A 21,099-nucleotide genomic window follows, 5' to 3' on the forward strand; every position below is an offset into this window, starting at 1 on the left:
TTGAAGATGTAATTATCCTTGTATGGGAAATACTACAGTGATATTATAGAATAAAAATATTCAATTAACTTGAGTAGCGCATTGAAGTGAATTATTATGAGGGTATAGGAAGGAAGTTCATATCTTCATTAGTCTAAACATGGCTTCTTCACGGCTGTTTTTCCTTTTCAAATTTGTCGAGAAATACTTTTCTTGAGACGAGCGTCTATCGGAAATAATTTATCTACCTCCACAAGATAGGAGTAAGGTCTGCATATATACTATCATATTCAAACCCCATACAATAAAAATATATTGAATATATTATTGTTATTATATAGGAAAGAAGTTCATAGTGAGATGCTTTCTATGTCGATTTAGCTTATGGATAACACTATTGTTTGATAACTTTATGGTGCTGGAAATATGTGGAATCCTAGTATTTTTACTTAGTTACTAAGTACTTACTAGTTAGTGGACCCAATTCTTATACATTTGAGTCCACAAAATCTTGGGTCCACTGTGAGACAAAACAAAGCCTCACACAATTATTGTCAGTTGTGTGAGGCACAAAATAAAAAATTTCTACTAGTACATACCAGTGTTTTAAAAGGCATTTTCGGGATGAGCCCTGGGGCGAAGCGCACCAAAAACGCCCCGAGGTGATGGTGTGGGGCGAAAGTATCAAGAGGCGTACGCCCAGCAATTCGGGGCGTACGCCCTGGCGTTTGAGGCGTGTTGTTTTAGTGAGGCCCCCAAAGACTTTTTCAAATTAAAACAAAATTTATTGAATAAATCTTTCATATAATACCCAAATTCTCAAAAGTCAACTTGGTAATTATTCAAAAGTTTTAAAAAGGAACTAAAATGCATTAATTTAAAAGTCAAGACTTTTTTATTGATTGAAGCCCTAATTCATGGTCTTTCTCAATTTTTTATTTTGCCCGCTAGTCTGCTAATATCTCCCAAAAGCAACGAATATTCAATTATTTTACAAATACAAAGAGAACTTCATTCTCCTTCATAGCAGCAAGTTCAAAGTTCAAATTGCAGGTTAGTCATCCTTTTTGTTCCTGCATGTAGAAAACTTTATTCTTTTCGACTCAAGTTAGTCGTGCTTCTAAGTAGCGTATAATAGATTGTTTTGACTAGTTTTTTTGGGGATGAAGCGCTGGGCGCTATATATATATATACACATCTATATGTATATATTTTTTTCACATATTTATAATTTTCTTTAATTTTTATGCAATTTTACATGTTTATAAATATTTACTGTAATTATATTATTTTATAAAATATTAAAAATTAAATACCTATGGGGCTTACGCCCCGTGCCTCGGGGCTTATGCCTCGCTGAGGCATATGTAAAACGCCTCGCCTTATGCCCACGCCTTTTAAAATACTGGTACATACTTTGTCCGTTCATTTTTACTTGTCCACTATGAACTTTACACACTCCTTAAGAAATAATAAATAAAGTGCATAATTTATCATGATACCCATATTAATTGATACATATTTTTAATGGATTTGAGAAAATGATTTGAAATGAGTAATTAATACTATGAGTATAACAGAAAAAAAGAAATTATTTTCTCTTGATATATTAAAAATAATAAGTAAAAGTAAAAATTTATTTTTAGAATATTAGATAAGTAAAAGTGAACGAAGTATTAATTTCTTTCCTAGTAGTTTCCGCTCAAATCTCCTATTGGACTTCGAAAAAGATGGTACATTAACCAAGAGATTAGTTGTACTTTATCCAAGCGTGTAACTCTTCTAGTATTCCATCTCTCAGTCAGTGTGTCAAATATTTTTTTTAAACAGGTTCATGCAGTATATTAATGATGTGCGTACGAACTATGAAGTGACATATTACGTACTACTATAAATTTGTCCATTAATGTATATTACCAGGTTTCGAGAGATGCTTATTGTTTATGCTTTCGCATCGAATTGTGTTGCAAAGAACCTAGGAGTTTTATAATAAACGAAAATTATGGTACAAGTACTTACATCTTGTCCTTTTTAACTAATTATACTATAGTTTATTACTTTTTTTGTATAATTGTGTTACATGGCTAATTTGTGAACTAATTATAATGGGTTAATTTTATTATTATATGTATCGAACAATTCTATTCTTTAAAGCTCGGACAGATGATAAGTAATTACCTAGCATTTTAGCTTTCTCTAAATTTGAGGCTGAGACTAACCGCCTCCACCCACCCCACCTCCTTCTTCCCTTTTGTCATTGTGCTTTTCAAAATTAAACTACTTAAACTTTAAATAATAATTTAGAATTTATTCTTGATCATAACTTTAAATAATAATTGAAAAGCTACAACTTTTGTGAGTATTTTTTAAGAGTTTAAAATGTTACCTATTTAATTTAGTAAATATAACACAATAAATCAAATAGGTTAGCATTTATTTTAGTACTTTTTCCTGCTTAAATGGACATGATAACATTTCTTTTGGAGAAAGTAAAACTAATAAAAAAATTTGCACCTAACACATAAAATGAATAAATCTCCGATCACCGCCCACCCCACCCCCCCCGGCGCAAAACCCTGTCCTTCGCTCCTTAATTTATCATCATATATTCTAGTGTAGTGACTGCCCTTTGATGAAAAAGCCCCTTGCCTATGCTAAACAGGCAAATATACAAATGTGAAGAGGATGCTAATGTGGAACTAGTAGTAGTTTTTATTATATCAAGAAAAGAAAAGAAATGCTAAGCTTACTAATGAGATCTGATTCCTCCACCTCAAATGTGAAACACAAGAAACTCACCAAGTCAACTAACACTCAGACTGGAGATTGAATCCAAATAATTTGATAAAAGTTCTTTTGTACATTTAACAATAGCTAAAAGCTCTACAACGAACACAATTGGAAGTAATAAATTGAACTGGTTGGTTTTGTTCGAGAAGCCCATGACTTCCCATGTCACATTTTCCATTAAAATAGAAGATATTATTTCAGTCAACGAGCACTATGGGAGGAAGTTAGTGGTTCAAACCCAAAGTTATAGAACTAATTTTTGGTGTGGACCACGTCACGCATTACTACAAAATGACACGTGGTTATGATTTACATTTTTAAGCCTTCAGTAATTGATACGGAGTAACTTATTTAATCTTTAGATTAGACCATTATAAAAAAATATAAAAGACGAAAAAGGAAGTGGCCAAGTAGCTATTGTTTTATCGTAGTGATACTAAACGAGTATAATTAATCTTTCTAAATTGGACCTACTAGCTTTATCAAATCAAAGCTTCTGATTGAACCATAAACTGTGGGGACACTTCTGATGTTAGTTTTAGCTTTTATGGATAAAAAGCATTGAAGATCGATTTGTTAATTGCAACTAAGAAAGCTCACATTTTATTCTGTCACACATCATATATGCAGCCAAGTATATTCTTGATATAGAACGAGTATACCCTTTATCATTAAAGAAAAATTCAATTAATATCTTCCGTTCTTGATACCAATACAGTTGACATATCGTATTAGTACTACGATATAGAAAAAATCTGGAGCCAACGGGTCTCTTCTTTTTTTATAAAGAATGTTTAAAGAATACTTGCTTGATAACATATTCCTATAAAAATTACTATGAGAAAGCATAGTCCTTTTATCTCTTAACTTGTTCAGCAGAAGATGAAAAAGAATCTCGTAAAATTTCTGAATAACAGAAAGACTTATCTTTCATTGGACTTTGGAGAACCATTCCCCACGATTCGACACAAACAGAGTGTTTCTTCTGTTTTGGATACAATTACTACATTCAACTAGAAACACACAAAAATGTTGTAGAGCATTATCATGTTCTGACTTATTACATCTTTCTTCAAGTAAAGGTACAGTGGGAAGATGTTAATACAGAATGTTTTAGAAAAGGGAAGAAAACTAAAACTATAAACTTGACATGGAACCTCCAAGCTTTTGTGAGGTATTCAGTCACTCCAATTATCTTGATCCATCGCAAAAGCTTGCCCGTCCCTTCCCTCCTGCATAACAGCGCAGATAGTGTAAGCTCTTACACAACCTATGTACATATAACCTCAACACAAACATACTTGGGGTGTCTAGCAAATGAAAAAAGAAGTTTTATGGTCTAAGAAGAGGCATACCAATTCTTCAGTTGCGACTTTGCTTGAAGACCAAACGAGAATTTTCCGATCATTACCACCTGTGTATAGTTCCTGAACATAACCAAATTCAATTTAATGGCCAACTTTGACGTAACAGTATCAAGAATGACCAAAAGCAGTTTATCAGTCAGGAAAAAAATAAGTGAAAGCTAGGGTAGTTGGAATTAAACAAAACACTCGAACTCCATTGCCATCTACATTGAGATAAAAACAAAAGGAAATGACCAACCATAAGACTTAATGCCTTACCACAATATAGCATTTTTATCAAGCTTTTACTTTGATGGGAAACATTTGAATGAGGTCGATAATTCCTTGTTATGAGATCTTTGGTGTTTCATGTACTTTCTGTTTCCGGTGTACAAAAAACCTGTGCATACATGACTAGGGTAACTGATTTTTTTTCTGTTTGATAACCATGACTAGGGTAACTTATCTAGCCGTGGGGCGAATCGCCCACTTGATTAATGTTTTCCAGATCCATATGCAATGAATGCACTATTTTGGTCAATCACAATAAGTTACTACTCAAATACTTAAGGTTCAGAACCTCACAGCTTATGCAGAATTCATTGCCTTGCCAGAAACATGAACCTTAGGGAGAGAGGAACAAAAATGATTGTACCTGGTCCAGTGCACTGTACAGACAACAGTTCACATTTTCATAGTGTCCACGTAAATCCATCATCGTCTTGCCCGACCACAAATCAAATGCCTACAAGATGTCCTTGTTAAGTTGCTAAATAAAAACAGTTCCAATAATGATATCAAACGGGGAGGTTGGGGGATTGTGAAACATTGTGTACCTTAGTTGTTGACATGCATGGCGCAAATACAAGTTTTGAATCATGAGAGATGGCTAATTGTATAGCTTTGGTGGCCTGTAGTCGTGATGTTTCAAAGTTCACAAGTGTATTGCAACCAGATTCGATATCCCATAACCTTAACCTAGAATCAGAACCTGAAATCCAAAGGAAGAGATGATTAAGCTTATGTAATTCTTCAGCATGTAGCTAAAAGCACGAATCTACGGCTGAGATACCTTAATCATATTGGAAACAGTAACTGTACCCAACATCATGTCCAATACTTCTAAATGACACCCCAACAGCAAATGGCAGCATGCTTTCTTTTGAGTGGGTTAGCTAATGATGGCTAAGGGAAGCCAACCACTAGACAATAGTAGCCTGAAAATGGCTTATTGGAACTAATTGCATTTTACACAAGTAAATAACTAAATGAACTTCAAAAAGGCTGAATGACCTGTTTTGGTGTCTACACAAACAAGTGATCCCTTTACAGTTCAGCTACTCTCACTGAATAAGTCCATCCTCACACTAGCAATGTCGTTATACTAAGGGTGTTCATCGGTCGGTACGGTACGGTATTTAGATATTTCAGTTCGGTATTTTTGGTATTCAGTTTCTTAAAATGTTATACCAATACCATACCTAATTAAATTTGGTATGGGTCGGATTTTCTCCTTTCGGGTTTCGGTTTATTCGGTCAGGTAACTATGGTTTGTTCGGCTCAAATATTAACTAGTACATAAAGCCACAGACTATAATATTCTTAAGTAAGGCACTCACAAGTATGAAAATAAAAATATTATAATATAGTGGGGGAAAAAAGATGGAAACCAAAAATGCTAAACCTCCACTCTTCGTGCATCTTTTTCGTCCTAAAAATGACGTTAAATAATCTAGTGAGCCACTCCAAGCCAGCCCTGCCCACACTCTTCCAAAACTCCACAGGGATTTCATCTGGCCCGGTCACTCTGCCACTGCTCATCTTACGCATAGCCCCCACAACCTCAACTCTAATCCGCCTGCAATACCCTAAGTCACAACGACTCTCGGAGGATCCCAAATCACCCAGAACAATGTCTCTGTCCCCCTCCTCGTTCAAGAGACTATGGAAGTAAATCTCCCATCTCCGATGGATATGCGCCTCATCCAACAAAACTCTACCTTCCTCGTCCTTGATACACTTCACTTGGTCCAAGTCACGGGCCTTTCTCTCTCTCACCTTGGCTAGCCTAAACCACCTCTTATCCCCGCCTTTACCCTCAAGTTCTTCATATAAACGGCTAAATGCTGCAGTCTTAGTCGTCGTAACTGCTAACTTCGCCTCCTTCCTAGCCAACTTATACCGCTCCCTATTCGACCTCTTCGACTCCTCGTCAATGCTTTCCACTAGCTTCAGATACCACTCCAAACTAGATTAAGAATAATAAATAATTCTGCCTCCTGCAACATAAATGTCTTACAATTGAAATTACCTTTTTGAAATATTTATCCAAGAGTGTTTCAAATGACATCTTACGTGCAGTGTTTTAGAAAGAGTGCCCCAAAAATTCACAATTTTGCTAGAGAGATGCTAGAGAAGCATATCAAAATGAAATTAAAAAGCACCATAACATGCTGTATAAATTCCAGAAGCCGCACTTCAGAGGTGACCAACTATACAAAGACTTGAGTTATATGGGCCAGAGCGCACTTTGTCATACATATATCTAAGAAAAAAATGACACAAGACCTTCTCAGCCTCTTTAAGTGGAGTACACTAATCACAATGCATACACAAACTTCAAATAGTAGCAATATAAAGCTGGAGGAGGAAATTAGGTTCTTTTAAAAAAATTGCAATGTCAACCTGCACTAAGAAGATACATTCCATCATTGGTGACTTTTAGTCCGTTGACAGCACCATAATGAGCAGTAGCTCTATCCTGACTAGACAGCATCCCTGGATGTAGTCTCTGCTTTCCAGCCCCCCTCACTTGTCTAGCAATTGCAGATTGTTTGATACACATACCATTCCCCATTTTCTTATGAGATGGCCGGCCTTTTGCAGATGAACTTGGGCCTGCTGAAGATGATTTTAGCGTGGAACTCTGAGCAGGAAGATAAAATATATTATGGGTACGAAAACTAAGAAACCTTGAACTCTAACCAAAGCAGCAATTCCATCCTGATTAAGCTTTTCAGTAGATCAACTCCCATAAATTAGACATAGGGAAGGTTCATTGACGCAAAAGAAGATGGGATCAAAAGCAAAGACTCACTTGTAAACCAAGAGGATAACAGTGTAGTTTTTGTGCTATCAGAAGGAAAAGGCAAATAAGTTGCATTAAAAAGTAAGCCCACTTATAATCTACTCATTTTTCTTCTCCAATGAGTTCCGATACGATGATAGAGAGAAGCACCTCTATCTATTCTCAGAAATCTGTTAATTCAAGAAAGGAATTCCCTTAAAGCAACACATTTGCAGGATTCACAGGTAAGTCTAGATAAACAGTCATGCATTATAGTCTGACAACTGTTGTACACTGTAAATGAATTAGATAGGTCGAATACATAGACAGCCCCTTGAACTTGTCCGAGTATTCCATATAGCCACCTAAACTAAGCCTATGACCATCTGAACACTTGACCTACGCATAAATTGTGTATATTGAACACATTTCACAACTCTAAACCAGTGCAGTGCGTGAATGTCACTTGCTGTGAGGGGAAAGATGAAACCAATGAGAAAAATACAGATCAGCAAGGAAAAAAAGTCTAAAAAATTTAGAAGAAAAGGAAAAAGGGGAGTTGACCGGAAAAGATTTCACACAAAACTCCACCTTTCCGACAAGCCCATTTTTCCCAGCAAGGGTAACAAGGAGAAAAAGATTAAGATTTGGCTCTGAAAAATAATTATGCCGAAGAAGATGAAGAAAATATCAGATATGTGGAGTATTAAGATACACTAAATGGACTAAGAAGTTGAAAGTTTCACCCGCCGGGTTTTAATATTTTCCGGCGAAATATGTTTGGTTTCAGATCTGTGTGGTTATTAATCTGTTTATAAGGCTTTTTTGGAAAGTTTTGGGGAGTAAAAGGAGAGAGAATAGTGTAAGAGGAAGGAGGAGGGAGTCAGTTCGTCACTCCTGGTGGGGAAATATGGTGGGTCGCCGTCGACAATGGGGGAAGTCCGTTCTTCCTTAGAAGCTACTGGGTGGGGCTGATATGTTTATAGGACTTCTCTGGAGAAGACGAACATTCGTTCATATCTGCTGGATTCTTATCAAGATGAAGCAGACTGGAAAAAGATAGCGAAAATGGAACTTTCTGGCCAAACTTCGAAACTTATTTTTTTCCTTCATAACTACGTGCTCACGTTTGAGTGACAGACATGCGACGTTCCATGTCATCAAGGTGTGTTAATTGACACAGATTGAGTATAGATTAAATGTTCAGATGATCATAGGCTTAGTTGAGGTGGCTATATGAAAATTCGGACAAGTTCAGGGGGCTATCTATGTATTTGGCCAACTAGATAACTGCTCTCTCCGTCCAACTTATGTGGCAGTATTTGACTATATTGGGCACGGAGTTTAAGAGAAAAAAAAGACTTTTGAAGCTTGTTGTCTAAAACAAGTCATAGACAATGTGAAGTTTAAAGTTAAATTGTTTCTAAATAAGTATGGCATTCTTTTTGGGACATATTAAAAAGTAAAGTATGTCACATAAATTGGGAAAGAGGGAGTAGATTTTAGTGCATCAATACAAAAGAGAGGAACATAAACAACTTGTTATCACAATGAAACGGGAAACAGTTATTCCTCTTAAGTTTCGAGAGAATTAAAAGAACAATATCTAGCCATTAGGGTTCCCAATATGATAATTCTGAAATAATACATAATGAAAGAACGGAACCTTGTTTGTAACAGAACGTGTAAGTAGAGTTAGGCGTCTTCCAAGCTGAGAATGGGACTGATCTAAAACACGAAAGCATCCTGTACGCCTGATGTCCCAAAAGCGAATGGCACCATCGCATCCCCCTGTTACCAAAACCCACTCACTAGAAGCAGACCATTCAACTGACATTACTCCATCTGCCATAACCCAAGAAAAAATTGCAACTAAGGGCTTCAAAAATAGTTCTAGATCTCATAAAACAGTTATCAAATCAAAGGGAATGCTTAAGCATGACGTAAAGAAAATATGAATGAGTGAGCTTAATCCATTGATTTGGAGGGGTTAAAAATGGGCAAGAAATGTGCCTTAGCGTCTCTAGAGTGATATATTAAAATATTGAGGAAATCCATGGATTATTAAAATTGCGGATAGGGAGGAGAATTTAGAAATTAAGTATAAGAAAACTAGTCATTGCATTTGAATTGGAAACTTAGCACAATGCAGCAGCCTTCAACAAAACTAACATCGATTACACATCTCACTTGTACTGTTGTGAGAATCATTCATCTACCTGTCATATAATAGTGGTGACCCTCAGAGAAGCTAAGCAGACAGTATACAGGGACCTGGGTTTGTGTATCAACCATTTGCCTGGGATTTGCATAGTTGCGACAAAGTACTAGTTGGTTACACTACCATATTCAAGCATGTATTATTTACAAATATATCTCAAATAAAATAGAATCAACATTGTCATCGTTTTCCTAAAGGCACTCATAAAAAAACATACCGCAACAGAATGCTAAGCATAATTGTCTGGCATTCTGTCCTGTGTTGGAGACTAACATTGCACTTGCATTGATACTTGCACAAATCGCAGAGGATGAAGGATGATTAGCTTTTGAATAAAAGATAATGTTGATTGTTCTTGTTATTGCATCTACACTCTAGCTCACAATTGCTTTATCATTTCCAGACATAGTAAAGAGGCCCCATTTATCATTAAAAAAAATAATTAGAATTATTACAGAAAAAACTTCAAATTCTATTCTTTAGTAGTAATTTAGAGTAAAAGCTGGTTTAAACATAATAAAAGAAAACCATATCACCCTAGCCTGTGCTGCGAGGTGGGAATGGAGTATGGCACAGAACTTCTATGTGGATGCAATAGGCCAGGAACTGTTAAATTGCTAAAGTGTTACCTTTACCCCACAGAATGGCATGTGACTCTTGCCTAAGTGCTGATAATGGGGACAGACAATGATTGGTCTTGTGATGACCCAAAATGTCATTTTTAATTTAAACATTCATTTATGTGTTCTAATACCTCGAAAAGCACTATTTATCATTCCTCGACTTGCGTGTGCAGTCCGTATAATTTTCCGGAAAGTTTTTATATGAAAAATGGATTAAAATGTGAAATAGAGCTTTAAAACTCAACTGAGTTGACTTCGGTCAACATTTTGAGCAAACGGACCCGGATCAGTGTTTTGATAGTTCCGGTAGGTCCGTATCGTGATTTGGGACTTGGGCGTATGCCTGAAATTTAATTTGGAGGTCCCAAGCTTGAATTATCGCCAGTTGACGAAAACTAGAAGCTTAAAGGCTTAAAGATTTCAAAGTTTGACCACAAATTAACTTTTATTATATCAGGGTCGGAATCCAGTTCTGAAAATTTTCATAGGTCCGTTATGTCATTTATGACTTGTGTGCAAAATTTGAGGTCAATCGGACTTGATTTAATAGGTTTTAGCATCGAATGTAGAAGTTGAAAAGTCGTAAGTTCCTTAAGCTTGAATTGTGGTATGATTCGTGGTTTTAGCGACGTTTGAAGTGATTTGAGGTTTCGACTAAGTTCGTATGATGTTTTAGGACTTGTTAGTGTATTTAGTTGAGGACCCGGGGGCCTCAGATGAGTTTCAGATGGTTAACGGGTTGAATTTTGGACTTGGAACTTTGCTGGAATTTTTCTGATGCATGTATCTGGTTTCCTTCATCGCGTTCGCGAGGGGTGTCTCGCGTTCACGAAGAGGAAAATTGGACTGGCCCGTTTTGTGCTTCGCGTTCCCGACCGGGGGCACACGTTCGCGAAGGGTCGAGGGCAAAGCTTCGCGTTCGTGATCGAGGCCTCGCATTCACGAAGGGAAAAGCCGGCCGGGGGAAATTGGTCTTCGCGTTCGCGAGACCGGGCTCGCGTTCGCGAAGAAGAAATCTGGGGCAGCACAAAATGTGCTTCGCGAACGCGAGGGTCCTTTCATTACGATTTTGAGCTCGGGTAAGGCGATTTTCACGAGAAAACTTTGGGGTAAGTGTTCCTTATCCTATATTGATTATATTTCATGATTCCATACTCATTTACATCATGAATCCGTGAATTTATGGAAGTAAAATCAGATTTGAAGGTCAATCTAATGTCGGAATTCGATAAATTTTGTATGGTTGAACTCGTATCGAAACGGGTGTTCTGATTTCGTGAGTTTTTTCGGGATTCGAGACGTGGGTCCCACTGTCGACTTTAAAATGAATTTCGAATTTTAACCCGAAAAATTAGTAAATTCATATGGAATTAATTCCTACGATTCGTGCCGAGTATATTGAATTGTTTGTGACTAGATTTGAAGCTTTCAGACACGAATTCGCGAGGCAAAGGTGTATTAGAATCTTGAATTTGGTTGCAAAGCGAGGTAAGTGTCGTGGTTAACCTTGAATTAATTATTATGTGAAATTCATGTGAACGACGTATAGGCGAGCTGACAAGTGTCTATACGTCGTCAAATTAATTGTTTGCATAATTATTTGAAAATCATAAATTATTTTAAATCATGAATTAATTATTATATTAATTGTTTCTCTCATATTCCTTGCTCAATATTATGCCTTGAATCCATGCTATAATTGCTACATGCTTATTTGATTTATGTGACATAATTGCTACTTGACATTTAGCATCTAATTATTAAATTGCATATTTACTCCTTAATTTCCACAATTAATTGATACTTGTCATCACTTATTTCCAAATAAATTATAATTATTGTATGCTTGTTGCCTTATAATTTCATATTAATTGTTGCATTTATTGGAGTAATTTCTTTTATAAGAATTGGTAAATTATATTATTGGAGGAGCGGATTGCACACCGCAACGGAATTGATTGATTATATTGGGGGAGCGGGTTGCACGCCGCAACAAAATTGATTGAAAAGATATATTGGGATCGGGTTGCACGCCGTAACAGAATTGAATATGAATATATTGTGGGATCGGGTTGCACGTTGCAACGGAAACTGATTGAAATAATAATTGGTTATGACTATCGAGTTGGCTTTAACTGTTGAAATGAGATACCTGTTTTATTTCTATTATTGTTATTATTATTACTATTGCGTACAGGTTAATGTAAGTGACCTGCCTTAGCCTCGTCACTACTTCGTCGAGGTTAGGCTCGGCACTTACTGGATACATGGGGTCGGTTATACTCATACTACACTCTGCACTTCTTGTGCAGATTTTGGAGTTAGTCCCAGCGGCGTACCATAGACTTGCTCGGATTCAGCTACCCAGAGGAGACTTGAGGTATAACTACATAACGTCCGTAGTTCTGAAGTCCCCTTCTATCTTATCTTAGTTGTGTATTATCCTTCAAACAGCTTGAATTTTATTCAGAACTTTATTTGTATTATTCTAGTAGCTCGTGCACTTGTGACACCAGTTCTGGGATGGTATTTAGACATCGCTATTATTATAGATTATTCACTTTATTTCAGACTTTATTTCCGCATTTGTTCCTTTGTTATTAATTAATTTAAAATTGTTTAGAAATGGCTAATATTATTCTAACGTTGGCTTGCCTAGCAAGTGAAATGTTAATTGTCATCACGGTCCCGAAGGTGGAAATTTCGGGTCGTGACAGGTCTAAGCCTCAATCTAAGCATTGATGAAAAAGAGATGCTTTGCACTTGTCAAAAGCCAATCATGTGTCTCCGTGCTCAAAGGAAGAGAACCTAGAATTTATTTTTTGGGTCAAGGAAAACTAGCAAAACCTCATGACATAGAGATTTCAGGAAAAGCTTCTCACTGGATAACACCTCGTTGCAAAGATGTAAAAGGTAAAGAATAGCAAAAGGAAATACTTATTAATGCCTGAAATAGATATCATCATACCACGATGGCCAGATAATGTGTGAGAAAATGCACCCGAAGAAATATCACAAAGACGAACTTGAACATCTTCAGTTCCAGCAGCAATCAACATGTGTGATGTTGCCACGGGAGACATGGCAGTCTTGTAAACTTTTCCAGGCATTTTGAAATTAACTGCCACCTTTAAATAAATAAAGAAATCCAAATTTAGGCTAGAAATATATTCATAGAAGAAAAGAACAAGCTGAAAATCTGCACTTTGGTTGAGTATGATAAGGTGATCAGAAAGTTATACTACCTGAGTAGTGTTAGTATCCCAAACATTAATGTAATGATCATATGATCCCGTAATGAAAAGCCCCGTGTCAATTGGATACCAGATGGCTGTGGAAATGGCATACTTGTGCCCCTGTTCGTGTTGCTTGTCAACCACAGCTATGGGCTTATGCTTTGCAATCAGACCATTTCCGTCATAATCAGTTGCACGTTGAACGTCATAAACAGCAACTGATGCATCCGAACCAGAGGATAACAGATATCGTCCCTCTGTCAAATCAACCTGATTTTGTGATCACAATAAATGGACACAAAGATATTTTAAATAATAATGCAACTTCCATTCCATACATCTCAACCAGATAATCTTGCCAGTGTTTACCTAATATAAATAAAGATGTATGAAGAATTTTATTTTATTTTACTTTAAAAAAAAAAAGACAAACTAGCTTCATGTACTAGTCGAACAACTACAACCTTAATTTTCCTGATGGGTGTGTAACCAAGTGCATAAACTGAATTTAATTTTCCTGATGGGTATGTAACCAAGTGCGTAATCTGAATTTTTTGAGAAAAGATTACTGTGTGCAATTGGGACCAAGTTTACCAGGTCTTGTGTCCAGTTTTTTCCCTAGTAAACACTTGTCAGAATTACCACTCCAGAAGTGACTCACAGTTCATTTTCCGATTCTATGGGTTAATCATTATTTCCACAAAGCACGTATGTCTAACTTTTTGCATGTAGAGATTGTAATTATATTTTTCATCTCGCTTTTCTTCAGTATAAGTTATGAAGATGCAATTGATAAAATGCATGTAATATGCACGCAACAAGGCACCTAAAATACAAGGGAGTTGATGAAAAATAGAGATACTAGGAGATGGCAAGGCATCGAGTTCCATTAAGCTTAATATTAAATTTTATGCTTTTCTTCTATAATATGTTTATATTTGGACCACTTCATCCTGTTTGCTATGATTTCTAATTCGAGCCAAGGTCAACCAACTACACCTCAATCCCAAAATATTTAGGGTCGATTATATAAATCGCCAGTCTCCATTCCTCTCTCTGAGTCTCATCTAGGCATGCGCTCTTGTTGTCAAAATTTCTTCAGAACTAAAAGTCATTCGCATATGAACTACATGGAGAGTAGCCATGGGTATGAAATTACACCGATTGACCATCATTTCAATATGGAATAAACGGCACTAAGATCCAGTTATTTGGGGTCTAGAAAATGGTAGGGCCACATTGAGTCTATTCTGCGCAGCCTTACCTTGCATTTCTGCTAGAGACCGTTTCCAATATTTGAACCCATGACTACTTTGTCACACAATAGAAAAGGTAGAAATTTGATATTGCAATGAAACTTGCCTAATTAGGAAAACTACCTTGAAGATATCACACTCTTTTGTATAGATGACTTTGTGATGATCCTGATGATCCTACTTGTTTATTACAAAGAAAAAAGTTAATGTATCTGTTTCAAGTGATATGGCACTTTCTTCATTTTGCACTTCCAATGATGTTTCAAACTATGCCGTTTCTATCCAACTTCCACAATATCCAAATATTCAAATCCAATAAGTTACTCAAATATAAACTTTGATTAACGCTTCTCTACCAAACTACTTTTTGACCATTACTTTATTATTTTCTTCCACTATCTCAAAATGCATATTTAAACAATTAAACTTCATAGCCAGTCAAACACCAGCTAACTAATTGAACCAGAGGGATTAAGCAAAAGCTACTCCAACTATATGGACCTTCTCAGTTCTCACAAAATCACCCTTAGCTGTTAGAGGACTTCCAGCCCAGTTGCACGGACGGATGTATTTATAATGCTATCGGTGAGAGCAACCTAGCAATACATATACGGTTAAAAATTTCTTACAATATAAACCATAATAATTCCGAACCCATTGTCAACAAAGAAATAGTGAATATAGTATTATACTAACTTCAAATCCTATGTCCATCTTAGCTCAGTGTCAAGGACGAATTGTATTAAAGAATGCAATGGGCCAAAATATAAATACCTACAGTATTTGAAAATTTTCTTGAGGTACGTACTTATACTATATGTCCCAAAACATTGTCAACAAAGAAATAGTAAAAAAAAAGTATGTACACTGCACCGACCAACTTCAAATCGTAGATCGAGAAATGGGGAAATTGACCTGTAGGGAGTTGACGGAGCCACGGTGAGGAGAAATGATATCTTTGTAGTTGGAGAGTTGAAGAGAAGAGACTCGAGACGACTTAATACAATTGCTGAATAAATTAGGGCGAAGCTTCCCAAATTCTCGGTCTGCAATCTCCTTCCACATCTTCCTCGCATCCTTCCCAAACAATTTACTCTTCCCCTATATTCCCAATCTCAACAGCTATAATTTGGATCACACCAATATCTATCCTTATATAATGAGCTCTGATTCAAAAGATTTTTGTTGGCAATAGTATGATCTAGTGATGGAACCAATCTTGGCCTTTGTTGTTTCTTCTGAACATTTCCTCAAACAGTTGGTAGGTTTATCTTCTTCTTTTTTTTTTCTGGTTTTGCCCCCTTTTGCAGAAGTGAGTAGCCCTAGCGCCTGGTAACAAAAAGCCCAAAGAGAGAAATGAATGGATAAGTATAATACCAGAAATGCCAAATGATGCCACTATGTCTACGTGGATTTTCGACGACTATTCAACGTGTGACAGGCAATGACTATTGACTTTTTCTTTTTTTCCTTTTCTTTATTTTTAACCATTTTGTCCATGTTTTGCCAAAATATATGTGATAAGCAGTGGCGGAGTCACTTTATAGTATGACACCCCTTCGCAGAAAAAATATATAGTATAGGTAGGTAAAAATAAAATTTATATGTATATATATTATGTGTTGACTCTCCTTAATTTTTTGATATATTTACTTTTATATATTTGACACCCTTTAATAAAAACTCTGACTCCTTCACTGATCATACGTCTATTATAATAAATAATGAGTGTAATATTGTGTCTTACAGGCTCTTAAGGGATGGAAGGGCAATCCTCAGCTAACTTTTGGATTGAATTAAGCTTGTGAACAAAAAATATAGCGTATTTGCAGCCACCAAGTCAACCACTTGGAGAACCGGAAACCGTGAAAGAGATTGCTAAAAGAAAGGCTCTTGAATGTGCTATTTTATTAGTCGTGGATGGAAAAAGGGAAAGATTTTTTCTGATTGATCCAAAAATAAGTGGCTACTACGTCAGAGATAGAAGTGATTAATGAAGACATTCATGCTTGATAGAAGTGATTAATGAAGACATTCATGCTTGATTATGCGAAAATTTTATATATTTCTAGGAGTTTATGTTTGAATCGAAAATAATAAGGTGTTATGCGAAAGTTAACAAAGTACAAATGACATGAAAAATCTATTAAAAAGAGTTATATTAATTTAATATGGTTTGGTCAAGTAAACTACATCAATATGCTAATATAAAATAAATAAAAAACTTATAAGAGAATAAATTGTCCCCCGAAATAAAATTCTTTAAGGGCTACATTGTGGATGTTATTGTTATGTATGAAGGGGATCCTCAATTTATAGAGGTCCACAATCTTTTCCCACAAAAAAGAGATTTATTAAATATGAAAGTGATCTATATTTTCCTTTTAGGAAAAGTAAAATTTATTATGAAAAATTAATTTTTCTTCCAAAAAAGGTAAAATTCAAATATGGTAAGAAAATCATGGCAAACCCAAACAGTTTATGTTGGTGCTAATAAAAGACAAGACAAGATTTACGTGATTTGTAATTTTATTTACTTCACGGTAAAATAAAAAATAACTCTTTATTAATTAAAGAGAGAAAAGAAGTTGGATGATGAAATTACAACTTAAGAAGAAATGAGGGAATGTGAATACGCGGCAGGAGGTACCGCAATGTGCACCGTGAATTCTTTCTTTCGTATGGGAGCAAATCCAAGTTTTTCTGACCCATCTTTCTTTATGTCTCTTTCTTTCTTATCTTTGTTTCTTTTTTTTTTTTCACTTTTCATTTATCCACGTGGGTTTGTCCCATCAATTTATACAAAATTTATACAAAACAGTTCATAGTTTAGCTAGTTTTCTATTTTTTGTCGAAGGACAATCTCCTGGGAGAAGTTTTTCTATGCCAGGGGTATATTTGAACATTGCTGTTCGCTGATGCAGTCACATAAAGTTCCTCGTTTCGGATTTGAAAAAAAAAACATGAAACGTGCATTATGTATGGAGCCAATTGACTTTCGTTTTATTCAAAAATATACATTCCCCATGAGGAAAATGAGAGGTGCTGTGTGGATTATTACTGAAGGCAATCGCTGAATAAGTTCAATGGTGGCAGTAGGTAAATGTCATACTTTATTTTATTTACTGGAGTATAATTATTACTCTACTTGGTAAAGGTAGGGTGATATTCGGACATTTCGGATTGCATATGAAAATTTTGGTTTGAATTTTTGATTTTCGGATCGAAGAAATGACAATCCAAATCTAATTCAAATAAGTTCGAATTGGATCGAATTTTTTAAGTTCGATTTCAGATTAATAGGTTTGGATATTTTGAATTTTCGGTTTTGAGCTTATAAGTTGAGATGTTTCTTCTTTTTACGAAAATGAATATCCAAATGAAGTGCTCATATTAAATTGCCTGAAAAGTTCCTCATTCTCACCGCAATCATCCAAGTGAAGTATTTAAATAATGAAATTATTATTAAAAAAATACAATAGAGACATTAATACGGCCCGAAGAAGTAGAAATAGTAAAATCATGTCTCAATAGAAAGTATTCTCACAGTAACTTAGTAATTAATATTGAATATATCATAAGATAATATCTAATAGGTAGAGTATTGAACTTATTACTATTGACAAATGGATAATGGACTAGATATAAAGTATATGAATTTCGGATTTTTGAATATCCAAAAATTCAAAGTACCAAATCCAATATCCAATCCGAAATCCAAAAATTTTAAAAATTAAATCCAAAATTAATGTAATCCGAAAATCCAAACCAAAAATCTAAAAAAATCGAATTTCAGGTTTGCACAAATTATGCCTGTGACATTTGACAAACATGATTCTGTCACGGAATTTGTCTATGTTGCGGTATTTAAAATAGCTATAAGACACGGGGACTGCTTTTTCGATCTAAATTTGGCAAGCGCGTCATTCGTAAACATTGTAATGAAATGTGAAACATAACTTTTCTTAATGTGCCAATGTACATAACCAGTAATTTGGCCTAGTTATTAAAAATAGAAAAAACGAACACAAAAACTATTGATTTCCTTGAATTTTCAAAAAAAAAATACAATTCAAGTCCGTTGAACACATCCGAAGCTTTAATTTACTACATGTTGTTCGACCAGCATTGCTTGGTAACGCAACTAACGTAGTTTTAATGTACATATGAGGAAACAATGTTAAAGAGTGGCTGAGTTTCCAGTCCAACTCGACAAATAGAAGATTTACAAATCAACAAAAGAATTTTCACACAAAATTAAAAAATAAAAACTAGTGGAAGAAAAAATGCACAAAAAAATATATACTAGCTGGCTAGCTGCTCTTTTGGCCATGTTTCCTAGCAAGCAATTTATCTGTAGTTGGTCCTTCATTTATAGTAACTCTTTTTGCACTCAACTTTCTCACATATTCCTTCCTTTTTGGCCTTCTTGTGCTTGATCTTATCATGGGAATTAAGTACCATCCAATTGACGTGCACAATATTGCAAAAGACCTTCCATAAATAGCTAGAAAACCCAATATCAATATTATAGCCAATGGCAAATAATAAGCTGGCTTCTTAAAATTTGCCAACTTCAATTTCCTAAAAAAGTTGGTCTTCAATGTCCTTCTCTTTGATTCCACTTTTCGTTCTTGAATTTCACTTGAGGCCTCGTGAGTGGTCTGCTTGTCAACAAATTCCGACTTCTTAATCATTTGCTTATCATCATCTGTGTCGTCACTTGATGTTTGGTTTTTGTCCTTCAATTTGACAACAATAGGTTTGATTGAATCTGAATTTGAGAAAACGAAACGAACGAATGAGATATCATCAGATCCCATTTGGGTATAAATCTTTTGTTTCTTGTCCTCAAGATTGGCTAAGAGTGCAGAGAATTTGTCTAGGCCACGGTCTGCATAAGGATTATATTTGCTGTCTTTGGTTCTTGATAATGAAGTTCTCTTTGATCTTTTAGGAGTTGAACAAGGGCTTAATGTTTCCATATCATCATCTTCCTCTTTATGATGAAAGTTTCCACAAATACAAGAATTGAACATTTAGGGGGGGAATCAGAAAAAATACTAAGGGATTACAGAGATTAGATGATGTTGTTTAATTTGGACTGACTTTAATGTTGAGTTGAGATTTTAAGGAAATAAAGAGGGTGGCGTAAGCTTATATAAAGAGTTCGTTTGGAAGACTGGATCCAAGAGAAAATAGAATAGTCAAATCAAAAAGAGAGGGCTTGAACTTCTTTTTTTTCTTTCATATTTTAATGTGGAATGTAAAATATTTCGTGGAATCTTCTTTGGGGATATTTCCTTTTGACTTCAAATTCTAGGAAAAGAGGCAACGGTAGCACGTTGAGTTAATTTAGTAATATATTTCTGCCAGTTAGAATATAAATAACTTGGAGGAAGGGCTTGAATCGGTCAAAACTCTACCACTTTGAGATGTAATCTAATTAACAAAATGAATATTTTAATTAGTGAAATATTTCGTGATATTGTAAATAGATAATTACACAATTGAGATGTTTTTGTGCATTCCTGCTTTTTCAAATTGAAATATGTGGGTCAATTTAATAAGGCTATTAAGCAAAAAATGGGAGATGTGATGATCATTCATTGGTTATAAAAAACTTTTGGAGCTATATTATGCTTCATTTTAAAACGTAAACATTATTTAATAAATGACTCAACTTAACAAAAAAGAATTAGAATTCAATATTGTCTCTAGAATTTGAATCGTGACATTTTGTAATTTTCATTTTTTACTTCATTAACAATTATACACACCCTTGAGTGCTCCAGAAGGGTTATTATATGCGTGGAATTAAATAGCTTATATAGATGTTAAAACTCATGTAGATGACGATGAGACATCTAATAAATAAAGGATTTAGTAGAATGAAAAAACCTTCAGTCTATTATGCAAGTTCTTGTTATCTCACACTCTAAAACTCTCTTTCACTTTCATTTTTGGAACTTTATAATTTTAGGACCTAAATTATTGATAAATTCTAGTTTTCATTTTAGGTTATCTAGCTAAATGCCTTGAAATCACTAAATCATGTTCCTTGAGGATGGAATTGTGGTAGTCATATTCATGACAACTTCTGTTGGAAATTAACTAATTTCTAATTAGAGTTTCAGTAGGGAGCAAGTAATGTAAACATTATTCTACCTTTGCACTAAAGACGTAAGACGACACTAATAACGGGAATGATATAAAATATAGCTCAAAGTAACAATATATAATAAGGAAAAACAAGCTAAGAGATACAGAGAGAAAGAGATGAGAAATTCTTATTTCTTCTTTAATTGTGTGTATTTTCCTATCTATTACAAGGCCTTATATAGGCATGAAAAGTGAAGAAAAATATGTCATTGAATATGTCATTAAGCATTTGAGAAGACCATGGGGAAAGTGTAGACATCCACCATAATTTGATTTTTCTTATAACACTCCCCCTTGGATGTCCATAGATAATGTGTCTTGAAGATTGACGTCGGTAGAGATTTGGTGAACAAATCAGCCATATTATCACTTGAATGGATATGTTGCGCATTGATATCACCATTCTTTTGAAGATCATG

The 21,099-nt window shown here is 35.1% G+C and overlaps 2 protein-coding genes across 2 annotated transcripts; both read right to left on the reverse strand.

Annotated features, from left to right (window-relative positions):
* Positions 1 to 3,680: 3,680 nt before the first annotated feature.
* On the reverse strand, positions 3,681 to 15,885 carry LOC107769413 (WD repeat-containing protein ATCSA-1). The gene is made up of 9 exons (XM_016588620.2): positions 15,434 to 15,885; positions 13,272 to 13,532; positions 12,995 to 13,154; positions 8,849 to 9,027; positions 6,801 to 7,041; positions 4,952 to 5,106; positions 4,771 to 4,860; positions 4,125 to 4,196; positions 3,681 to 4,001 (listed from the first exon to the last, which is right to left on the reverse strand). Exons 1-9 carry the CDS (start codon positions 15,581 to 15,583, stop codon positions 3,948 to 3,950), a joined length of 1,362 nt encoding a protein of 453 aa, XP_016444106.1. The 5' UTR covers positions 15,584 to 15,885; the 3' UTR covers positions 3,681 to 3,947.
* Positions 15,886 to 18,831: 2,946 nt separating this feature from the next.
* On the reverse strand, positions 18,832 to 19,557 carry LOC107816854 (uncharacterized). Its single transcript, XM_016642600.2, has one exon. The coding sequence runs from the start codon at positions 19,555 to 19,557 to the stop codon at positions 18,832 to 18,834; it is 726 nt and encodes a 241-aa protein (XP_016498086.2).
* Positions 19,558 to 21,099: the final 1,542 nt, after the last annotated feature.

Source organism: Nicotiana tabacum, chromosome 15 (assembly GCF_000715075.1).
Source record: "Nicotiana tabacum cultivar K326 chromosome 15, ASM71507v2, whole genome shotgun sequence".
NCBI classification, from domain to species: domain Eukaryota; kingdom Viridiplantae; phylum Streptophyta; class Magnoliopsida; order Solanales; family Solanaceae; genus Nicotiana; species Nicotiana tabacum.

Bases quoted from the DNA above. Each gene is read 5' to 3' on its own strand.
- LOC107769413 (XM_016588620.2), bottom strand. From the start codon at position 15,583: ATGTGGAAGGAGATTGCAGACCGAGAATTTGGGAAGCTTCGCCCTAAT. The intron at 7,042-8,848 runs GTTCCGTTCTTT...CTTCCTGCTCAG, and splicing joins CACGTTCTGTTACAAACAAG to AGTTCCACGCTAAAATCATC. The intron at 4,002-4,124 runs GTATGCCTCTTC...GCTGTTATGCAG, and splicing joins AAGTCGCAACTGAAGAATTG to GAGGGAAGGGACGGGCAAGC.
- LOC107816854 (XM_016642600.2), bottom strand. From the start codon at position 19,557: ATGTTCAATTCTTGTATTTGTGGAAACTTTCATCATAAAGAGGAAGAT.